Source organism: Cucurbita maxima, unplaced genomic scaffold, assembly GCF_002738345.1.
Source record: "Cucurbita maxima cultivar Rimu unplaced genomic scaffold, Cmax_1.0 Cma_Scf00051, whole genome shotgun sequence".
NCBI lineage: Eukaryota > Viridiplantae > Streptophyta > Magnoliopsida > Cucurbitales > Cucurbitaceae > Cucurbita > Cucurbita maxima.
The window spans coordinates 930,135-940,969 of NW_019272067.1; the positions used below are offsets into that span (position 1 = coordinate 930,135).

A 10,835-nucleotide genomic window follows, 5' to 3' on the forward strand; every position below is an offset into this window, starting at 1 on the left:
TATAATAACCAAATTAAATAATAAATTATATATGTTAATGTTTTAACGCTACTCTAAATAACCTAAAAAGATACCATTTTTTAAAATTTAATGTTTGCAAATTATTGGTTGGTGTAAGTAAGCCCAATTCTTCTAATATTTGCGGCCCAACAACATAAGAACAATTACGGCCCAACAACATAAGAACAATTACGGCCCATCCCATCCTTTTTCAGAAAACCCTAAAAAAGAAAAACACGCCTCATTTGCTCCATCTTTTCCCCAAACCCTAACAAAGCTTACTAGTTCCCACCCGCTCCCTCTCTTGTTTATTCGTTTCTCTCATTTCCTCAGTTGCCAGCGCCGTTCGCATCACATTCTTCTTCTCACGGTTCCTACAAATGGTAATTCTTCTATTACCGCAATTCTCTGCCCTGCATTTTAATGGCGCTTTTTTTTTTTTTTTATCACTCTTGAAGTTTCTGTTGAATCCACTTGCTCTGCTGCTTTGTTGTTGCTGATTTATGTTGGGCGTCGTCGTGGCCGAGTTTTGGTTCTACACGATTAACAACTTGTTTTACTCATTCATGCTAGTGATCTCTAAATGTTTGGCAATCTGCTGAGTTTGTTTTTAGAATACTTTTCGGATGTTAAAGATCTCCAACAGTTGTGGTGAGTTTTTAGTTGGATTTTAGTCTTCAACTTGTTGAATAATGAACTGAGATTCGAGTGCTGGTAAGAATGTGGATGAGATTGCTCGATTCAAGTTTTCTTTGACCTTGTTATTTTGTATACTATCTCTTGGTGCGAATTGTTAAATCTCTTTGCTTCCTTTTTACGTTTCTAATTGAACCAATTGGGAAAGCCTTTTGTGATACATTACTGAATCATTTATTCCGAGTATTTCTATTCCATGCAATCTATGGTATGTTTGTTATAATAGTATAGTAGTTGATCGAATACTATGTTTGGAGATAAAAGAGTTGACTTTGGGTATGTATGTGTGGATGGACAGCCGAAGCAAATCCATGAGATAAAGGACTTTCTTCTGACTGCAAGAAGGAAGGATGCGCGGTCAGTTAAAATCAAGAGGAGCAAGGATGTAGTGAAGTTTAAGGTTCGGTGCTCAAAGTACCTTTACACGCTCTGCGTCTTTGACTCCGAGAAGGCTGATAAATTGAAGCAGTCTCTTCCACCAGGTATTTTTTTTAAGCTCTTTTCAAATATGTTATGTTGTTGAAGCCTTTTATTTAATTTTATACATACTTTTGGCTTAAACTGTTGTAGGTTTGAGTGTGCAAGATCTCTGAACAAAGTAGTGTGTGCTTGTTGTGGGTGATCTTTCTTTGCAAAAAATCGATCAGGAGGCTGAAGAGAAAAACGTTTGCCAGTATTCCGTCTATTACTTATTTATTTTCAATCATTGAACGAATGTCTTGTTGATTTTTATAGGGACTGGCTGGTGTTCTTGGTATAAATAGGACTTAACAGTGTTTCTTTAATTCCATCAACCTTTTCAAAATTTTCAACCATCTGAGATTGATACATCGTTGATTCCATTCCAAACTTCAAATATCAATAGCCCTCTTTCTTTCTTTCAATTATCAAAATTTTCAACCAGGGGGATCTACATGGTTGAGGGCTTTTTATTTATTATTTTTTTTGGACAATACTAAATTGTCACAACCCAACCCAATCCTCTGTTATTCTGTTGAGTTGCTAAAGAGAATTAAATTTTAGCTTCTTTTTTATTTATTTACGGTCATAATTATTCATTCAATGCCATTTTATAAAATATACTAAAAAATCATAAACAAATACTAAAAAAAATGTTTTCAACTTTACGATATAACTAAAATAAAACAAATTTTCTACCAATTTTGTTTTGTGTCCACTGTTTTTGGATTATTGTTTTGTGTTCACTGTTTTTGGATTATTTTTTTAGGTGTCAGTTTTATTGATCCAGTATTGAATCACCTGCCTGTACTAAATGTTGATCCTTTTTAGAACTTCAAAACATTTAAACAATTTTAGATAAAATTGAATATTTAAAATTACTTATCTTCTACAAAGTTTGATTAGAAAAAAATCATAATAAACATCTTTAAATTAAGTCATAGTCTTACTCATTTTATGGTTCTTTTATTAACCTCGAAACTACTAAAATGAAAACCAATGCATACTACTATCCTTTTTTGACTTCTATGATCATTCAAGCATTCACCGTCATGGAGTAATTAAGGTAGTACGTGACTTGAGTATTTTAAGATATATTCGGTAATGTCATTATTGGGGTTAGTAATGCAATTACATGTAATATGATTGGGAACATATCTTTTAAAACCGTAATATTACCTTATGCTCTTTCCAGTTCCAGGCAGGGGTGGATACATGGTATTTCTCCACACATGGCCCATGTATGAGCGTATGGGCCCACCGTGCAGGCTCGTATACGTACCCCTTGGATCTGGCTTGGTCTGGCACAATGCATTACATGCATTGGTCGTAGAAAAGGAAAGATTTGCATGATATCGTAATGAACATAAATATCAAAGGTACATGTTTATACTAACATAACATAAACGAGGAAGTATCCTGATGCACATGACATACATACAAGCATGATATCCCATGATTTTCATTCATAACATAACATTAATCTCATTTCCTTTCTCCTTTCATCCATGACATATTTCATTTATGCATCGAGCATACATGACAATCATATCACATAACTTTACGCGCAATACATAATATGACGTACATAGTAATTCATTTCATTTGCAACATGGCGTAATGAATACAAATAACATGATGCATGTAGCCACATAGCACACACCATCATACATCATTCAACTATATAACTCAAACATCATTCAACTATATAACTCAAACAATAACACTTAAGTTAATAGTACCAATTTACCCATAATAAAAATTTGATTTTGTCCTTCATTGAACATTAGAGAAAACATTAGAGTTTTGCATGTCGTTATAATATTATTTATTTGTGTGTTTTTCTTTTTCCTTTTAATTTCGTTCACAATCTTCCCATTCTTTCTCTCGGTGGCAATTTCTTCAAGTATAACTTGCCTAAATAACATACTATCAAGCAACATCTCTCTTCAGGGTACATTTGCAACATCACTCTGTAACTTTACCCGGGCAACAACTTTCAACGAAGACAATAATAGCTTCTATAAATGTTCAAGATGAAAGCGAAAATGGTACATTGTACTACGAACAGACGCATGCAAATTCCTTATAAATGGCATATTCTATGAAATTTCTGTTATTTTCATAGTGTTTCTTCTTTTCGAAATCAATACCAGAGATTGAAGCCCCGTGAAGAACATTGAGGATATATTGATGACATTTTTCATATTTTAGCTACCTTTCAAGTGCATGAGAAACCATAACGTTCCCATTTTTATTGGGAAGAAAAAAACAAAACGCTGATTAAAGTGATGAATTACTTTATGTTTGCTTTTCTTTTGTTACATGTGAAGAGTTTAACCTTTTTGAAAGAACAGATAAAATGATGTTTGGTTATCAAACAAACAAACAGAGAAGGAATACCTTAATAACATTTTTGTTTGAACAGATGGGGCTAAAAAAAAAAAAGAGGGCTAACGATGATTGAAGTTTGGAAAGGAATCAATACAATCTCAGATGGTTGAAAATTTTGAAAAGGTTGATAGACTTAAAGAAACACTGTTAAGTCCTATTTATACCAAGAACACCAGCCAGTCCCTATAAAAATCAACAAGACATTCGTTCAATGATTGAAAATAAATAAGTAATAGACGGCATACTGGCAAACGTTTTTCTCTTCAGCCTCCTGATCGATTTTTTGCAAAGAAAGATCACCCACAACAAGCACACACTACTTTGTTCAGAGATCTTGCACACTCAAACCTACAGCAGTTTAAGCCAAAAGTATGTATAAAATTAAATAAAAGGCTTCAACAACATAACATATTTGAAAAGAGCTTAAAAAAAATACCTGGTGGAAGAGACTGCTTCAATTTATCAGCCTTCTCGGAGTCAAATACGCAGAGCGTGTAAAGGTACTTTGAGCACCGAACCTTAAACTTCACTACATCCTTGCTCCTCTTGATTTTAACTGACCGCGCATCCTTCCTTCTTGCAGTCAGAAGAAAGTCCTTTATCTCATGGATTTGCTTCGGCTGTCCATCCATACATACATACCCAAAATCAACTCTTTTATCTCCAAACATACAAATCCAACTCAGTTCAAGTATTCAATCAACTACTACACTATTATATAACAAACATACCATAGATGGCATGGAATAGAACTACCCGGACTAAATGATTCAGTAATGTATCACAAAAGGCTTTCCCAATTGGTTCAAAAAAAAAACTTAAAAAGGAAGCAAAGAGATTTAACGATTCGCACCAAGAGATAGTATTCAAAATAACAAGGTCAAAGAAAACTTGAATCGAGCAATCTCATCCACATTCTTACCAGCACTCGAATCTCAGTTCATTATTCAACAAGTTGAAGACTAAAATCCAACTAAAAACTCACCACAACTGTTGGAGATCTTTAACATCCGAAAAGTATTCTAAAAACAAACTCAGCAGATTGCCAAACATTTAGAGATCACTAGCATGAATGAGTAAAACAAGTTGTTAATCGTGTAGAACCAAAACTCGGCCATGACGACGCCCAACATAAATCAGCAACAACAAAGCAGCAGAGCAAGTGGATTCAACAGAAACTTCAAGAGTGATAAAAAAAAAAAGCGCCATTAAAATGCAGGGCAGAGAATTGCGGTAATAGAAGAATTACCATTTGTAGGAGCCGTGAGAAGAAGAAGAATTGTGATGCGAACGGCGCTGGCACCTGAGGATACGAGAGAAACGAATAAACAAGAGAGGGGACAGGGAGAGGGAGAGGGTGGTAACTGGTAAGCCTTTTTAGGGTTTTCTGGAAAATGATCGGATGGGCCGTAAATCTTCTTATGCTCGTTGGGCCCCAAATATTAAAAGAATTGGGCTTACGTAGATCAACCAATAAATTTGCTAAACATTAAATTTTAAGAAATGGTATATTTTTAGGTTATTTAGAGTAGCGTATTGAGTTCGGTTGGTTGAGTCGTGTTTGGACATTTTTCTTTCGAAACAATTCATTCATTTAGTTGTAGTTTTTCTAATCTAGACAACCCTTATTAAATAATGAACTCGATCCAATCTGACCATAAAATTTTTGGATTAGATTACTATGGGTTGTTTGGGTTACCTATTCAATTAGTGAATAGTTGAAATACCAAACTCATAATTGGTGAATTTGTAGGTCATATTCCTATTAAATGCCCGTCAATGAAACCCTCTAATGAGTTTATTGGAATTGTCTTTGTATCAATGACAATAACCATGAGTTATGACCCTGAATCGATCAAATTGTTTGGGTTTCAAGTAAAATTAAAATAATCTACTAAATGAACTCTGTTGCCCATGAAATTTTAATGCTAACTTATTATGGAATGTCAAGGTTGTATATAAAATTTGTGGTCTTTTAGATAAGGTTAAGTTAGCTAAACCAAGTAACAACGGAAAATGTTCATAATGCCCCTAGGGTAACCTACCTTTGGTTCATTTTCCAAATGACCTCCAAATATTAGAAAACATTATGAGATGCTTATTTAGTGATTTGTAAGGATTATTTTAAGTTTGAAAATCATTGGATCAAGTTTGGGGCTTGAACCAAGCTTAGGATGCGAAAATGACTAAAATGCTCCTATGACGGTTACCTTCGATTTGAGACCTAAAAGACCTCTAAATACCATGAAACTTTGTAATAGGTTAAGTTTTATGATGAACCTCTAAATACCATGAAACTTTGTAATAGGTCTTATTTTATGATGATTTATGACTTTGTAAAGTTTGAAATTTATTGGAACCCGTTTAGAGGCTAAACGAAGAATTAGGGTTTAAAATGATCAAAATGCCTCTAGGACTATTTGAGTTGTTTAAATGTATAACCATCCTCCAAATGACTTACTACTTTTGATAAGACTATTTCTAAGAACATAAAGATATATTCAGGATTTTAAGTAGTTGAGAGCCAATTTGGAACCTAAACCCAATTAAAGTCTAAGGAAAGCTTAAACGAAAATGCCTCAATTAACTCTTGCCCAAAATCTAAAATCCTTTTCAAATTTTCTAAATAACACATTATCATTTTAAATGATTCATGCATGTTATGGTAATGGATTCATAAGTTATGTATAGCTCAAGTATGTATGCCTTGAGTGAGAATATTTGCTCAGACCACCAAAGTTAAATGATATTAAAGTTCTTTATTTATAATCATTTAGAGAATCAAATAAATTATAATAATAGAGAAAGAACCATAAATAAAAGATCAATAAATAGAAAGAGAAATAGATAAACGCAAGATATTTGTCTATAATAAAATGTCAAATATCATACCTATTTTATTATAGGCATATTTGCCTATGATAAAAAATCAAACATGATATATATGGTAAAGTATAATTCATAACAGAACAAAATATCCTTAACACCCCCTCTTCATCAAGCTGAGCATCAAATTTGAACTAACATAAAGCTTGAATCTGAAAAATTCAAAAAGAGGTCGAGAAACACTTTTTGTGAAGATGTCAGCAACCTGATTTGGAGGAGACGTTTGGTTGGGCAACATAGTATTTTCTTGGTCATCGAAAACTGTATAGGCAATGCTGCCTTGCCTCCGACGAGAATATGCCTAACTCACAAAGTAGGAGGGGAAACCCAGGGGAAGAAGGAGAGTAGAGAGAGGGCCATGGGAAGGATTAGAGAAAAGAGAACCATCAGCAATTAGGTGTTGAGAAACAACCATAGAAACGCAAGGTAGAGGCATTAGAATTAGGGCGATGACTTTATTATGAGAAAAGGGCAAGAGAGAGAGGGTTAGATGGTGGCTATAACGTGGTGACAGTCAAAACAGGAGAGGAAGAAGATGACAGAAACTAAGAATGCGGACTCTCGGATGTATTTTAGACGAAGAAGGAAAGAGGGGTGGAGACGGAGGGAGGTTTACGCCTTGTGGATTAGTTTGCTATCGAGCAAATGAGCACAAGTAAGAATATCTCGAGCATATTTTAACTGACTAATAAAGAGACCATCAAGAGTGAGTGAAAAGCAACATTGATAGATCCAAAGATAGCGATTTTGTTCACAGCACCACCATGCAAGGAGTGGAGGCCGGCGACAGAGCAGTAGGTGTAGCCGGAAGAGTAACCATAGTGGGCAAAGGAGCCGATTTTGACGAGGAGGCCAGCAGCGACTTGGTTGGTGAAGAGGTTAGCTCGACGAAAATGAAAGAGGCTTGTCGAGATTCCGTATATTTTTTATGAGAATCCTAAGGTTAGGGTTTCAGTGAAGGATGAAGGGTCGATTGGGAAGAAAATGAAAGAGGCTATGTTGGCTAAGGGGAAACCGATTGTGTTGGAGAAGGTGAGGTTGTATGTACAAAGTATGGCAGAGGGTGGGCTGTGAAGGATGATTTCGAGGCCAAAAAGGTGGAGCCGAGGAGCCAAAGAGTAATAAATCAGCTCCGCCTGCGACAGTCAAGGCGACTGCCCCTGCGGCTTCACAGTCAGCAATAGTGGTGGAGAAGAGGATGATAAAAGGATTTAAAAGTCATTGAGAAGAAAAGATCAGGTTGCTAAACCGAAAGAGCTTTGATATCATGAGAATATTTGTTAAAACCATCACATCTAAATGATATGAAAGTTCTCTATTTATAATCATTTAGTGTGATGTCCCACATTGGTTGGGGAGGAGAACAAACCACCATTTATAAGGGTGTAGAAACCTTCCCCTAGCAGGCTCGTTTTAAAGCCTTGAGGGGAAGCCCGAAAGAGAAAGCCCAAAGAGGACAATATATGCTATCGGTGGATCTGGGTCGTTACAAATGCTATCAGACTAGTCAGGTTATAGGTCCTGCAAACATTTAGGATAGAGAGTCGTATCCTCTGTGACCTTGCTCGTCAAACACATGTCGCTCACGACCAGACGTTCTCACGTGATGGAAACATAGAGACAAAAGTTAAGCTAGTATTTATAGAGTATACCATGACCTACTATGGCATTATAATCGCACATTACCAAGGAGATGTGCTACAAATCAATTGTAACCATATTCCTTGTAGATAATGGCACCACAGAGACGCGAACCATATGTAGGGTACCAAAGAGACGCAAACCATATGTAGGGCCCGAACCCAGAAGGGGAAGAAGAGAGGAAGTTAAGGACACCTCGGTTCCAACACCTGAAGTGTCTGTTGTGGTAGATAATGGCACCAAAGAGACGCAAACTATATGTAGGGCCCGAACCCAGAAGGGGAAGAAGAGAGGAAATTCAGGACACCTCGGTTCCAATACCTGAAGTGGAACAACCTGACTTTCAAGAGGAGGTTGGGGATACGCCCCACTAGCGAGGGGACCGTACCACACCCATCAAGAACAAAAAGACGCCTAAGGAAGGCCAAGGCCCGAAGGCTGCTGAATACACCCTCTACTACTCCCTTCTCAGAGGAGGTCCCATCGGTTCCAACCACTTGTACAACAGTCCCACTAAACCAGGTGTTAGTCATGGCCACAGCAGAGATGTTTTAGACGTTCATGATGACCTTGATGGAAAATTAGGCTCTGACGAACCAAATAATACAAACAATGATGGCTAATCAGTCAGTAGAGCAAGGGGTCAAAGATTCAGGGACTATGATTGTGGAGTCCTGCTACCTAAGAAATTTCCAAAGGCATAAACCGCCTTCGTTTGACGGAGGCAAGGTGGATCCCATTGCCTCTGAGAATTGGCTAGAGGCCATAGAAATGGCCTTCCATTTTATGAACTGCCCGCTAAAGTATCAAGTCTATTGTGGGACGTATATGCTGAAAGGAGAGGCGCACTTCTGGTGGAAAGGTGCTCAGAAGACCATTATGCCACAATGAGAGTTTATTACCTGGTGTCAGTTTAAATATGCTTATCTCTGCAAATATTACTCAATCACTGCAAGAGTGAAAATGCAAGCATCATTCCTCGAACTAAAATAGGGAGACAGGTTAGTGGAGGAATATGACTTAGAGTTCAATAGGTTGGCAAGGTTTTCTCCAGCCTATGTTAGTTCTGATGAGTTGAAGGCCGAACAATTTATTGTTGGCCTGAGGGAGGAACTGAAGGGGAATGTGGCATCCCAATCATCATTCATCTATGCTAAAGTCCTTCAAGTGGCGACCCTGCTCGACGCACCCGCATCGACAAGCTACAGTTGGGAACAACACAATCATCCAACATTGCAGCCCAAGGAAAGGGGACAGACCGTAGCCACCCCAAAACTGGTAGACCGCCCTGTGGCCACACTGATAAACGAAGAAGAGCCCCGATACAAAACATGACCCTTTGTCCTAAGTGTCGGCGTCCTCACATGGGGGAATGCAGGGCAAGAACAGACGCCTGCTACAGATGCGACCAGGTAAGGTACTTTGCTGTGGATTGCCCTCAGAGGAATGATCAGTGTATCAACCGGCCTGCAGTACAGCATCAGAGGGGTCATGGTGCTCAACATCAGCAGGGACGAGTTGTAGCCCATGCAACACATCTTATACGTTCCACCCTGGAAGTACAAAGATGTATCAGGATTTGAAAAGATACTATTGGTGATCCGGAATGAAGAGGGACATAGAGGATTTCGTAAGCCGTTGCTTGACCTGCCAGCAGGTGAAGGCCTCGAGGTAGCGCCCAGCAGGACTGCTACAGCCTCTAAATGTTCCTCAATGGAAATGGAAAGCAGTATGTATGGATTTCGTCTCGGGTTTGCCAAAGACAAAGCAGGGTTTCAACGTCATTTGGGTAGTTGTAGACAAACTGACCAAGACGTCCCACTTCATTTCAGGAAAGTCTACATATTGAGTGGATTGGTGGGCTCAGTTATATATCAAGGAGATAGTACGCCTGCGCAGGGTACCAGTGTCTATAGTATCAGACTAGAACACGAGGTTCACCTCTCAGTTTTGGAAAAGTCTCTAGAAAGCACTAGGAACTCATTTGAGGTTCAGTACAGCGTTCCATCTTCAAACGGACGGACAGACCGAAAGGTTGAACCAAATCTTAGAGGATATGTTGCGAGCCTGTTCCTTAGATTTCTTTGGGTGCTAGGACAAACATCTGCCTTTGATGGAGTTAACGTACAATAATAGTTATCAAGCGACCATCCAGATGGCCCCCTTTGAGGCATTGTATGGGCGTAAGTGTCAAAACTAGTGTTTTGGGAAGTGGTAGGCACGCAGAAACTATTGGGACCAGAGTTGGTTCAAGTTACCAACGTTGCGGTGCAAAAAATCAAGCAAAGAATACTCACCGCACAGACCCGACAGAAAAGCTATGCTGATTTGCATAGAAGGGACCTAGAATTTGAGGTGGGTGACCACGTGTTCCTGAAGGTAGCCCCTATGAGGGGGGTGTTGAGGTTCAGAAAGAAGAAAAATTAAGCCCAAGGTTCATAGGCCCCGTCGAGATTCTAGAAAGAGTTGGGGCTGTGGCTTACAGAATTGCCCTGCCATCGAACCTTGCCACCATGCACAATGTGTTCCATGTATCCATGCTGCGAAAGTACACACCAGACCCTACTCATGTAATCGAGCATGAGATGCTTCCTCTTCGGAAAGATCTGTCTTACGAGGAAAAGTCTAGTAGAATTTTAGCTCGAAACATTAGGCAATTGTGCAACAAAGATATTCCCTTGGTAAAGGTCTCATGGGTAACCACCATGAGGAAGAGGCAACTTGGGAACGAGAAGAGGACGTGAGGAGAGCTTATCCCG

General features: G+C 38.3%; 2 protein-coding genes across 3 annotated transcripts; one reads left to right on the top strand and one right to left on the bottom strand.

The window, feature by feature from the left end:
* Positions 1 to 246: 246 nt before the first annotated feature.
* LOC111471374 (60S ribosomal protein L38) lies at positions 247 to 1,573 on the top strand. The gene is made up of 3 exons (XM_023117097.1): positions 247 to 383; positions 995 to 1,178; positions 1,267 to 1,573. Exons 1-3 carry the CDS (start codon positions 381 to 383, stop codon positions 1,287 to 1,289), a joined length of 210 nt encoding a protein of 69 aa, XP_022972865.1. The 5' UTR covers positions 247 to 380; the 3' UTR covers positions 1,290 to 1,573.
* A 1,983-nt stretch (positions 1,574 to 3,556) lies between these two features.
* Positions 3,557 to 4,936, bottom strand: LOC111471373 (60S ribosomal protein L38). 2 transcript variants are annotated; one of them, XM_023117096.1, is made up of 3 exons: positions 4,799 to 4,936; positions 3,986 to 4,169; positions 3,557 to 3,897 (listed from the first exon to the last, which is right to left on the bottom strand). In XM_023117096.1, the coding sequence occupies exons 1-3, from the start codon at positions 4,799 to 4,801 to the stop codon at positions 3,875 to 3,877; spliced, it is 210 nt and encodes a 69-aa protein (XP_022972864.1). In that variant the 5' UTR covers positions 4,802 to 4,936; the 3' UTR covers positions 3,557 to 3,874. The 2 variants fall into 2 exon arrangements, with proteins under 2 accessions (XP_022972864.1, XP_022972863.1); XM_023117095.1 differs by lacking the exon at positions 4,799 to 4,936 and having other exon boundaries at positions 3,986 to 4,196.
* Positions 4,937 to 10,835: the final 5,899 nt, after the last annotated feature.

What these genes read in the sequence shown, in the direction of transcription:
- LOC111471374 (XM_023117097.1), top strand. An exon ending in GAAGCAGTCTCTTCCACCAG is followed by an intron (nt 1,179 to 1,266) that starts GTATTTTTTTTA and finishes AAACTGTTGTAG; the next exon opens with GTTTGAGTGTGCAAGATCTC.
- LOC111471373 (XM_023117095.1), bottom strand. Translation starts at nt 4,181, where the DNA reads ATGGATGGACAGCCGAAGCAAATCCATGAGATAAAGGACTTTCTTCTG. An exon ending in GAAGCAGTCTCTTCCACCAG is followed by an intron (nt 3,898 to 3,985) that starts GTATTTTTTTTA and finishes AAACTGCTGTAG; the next exon opens with GTTTGAGTGTGCAAGATCTC.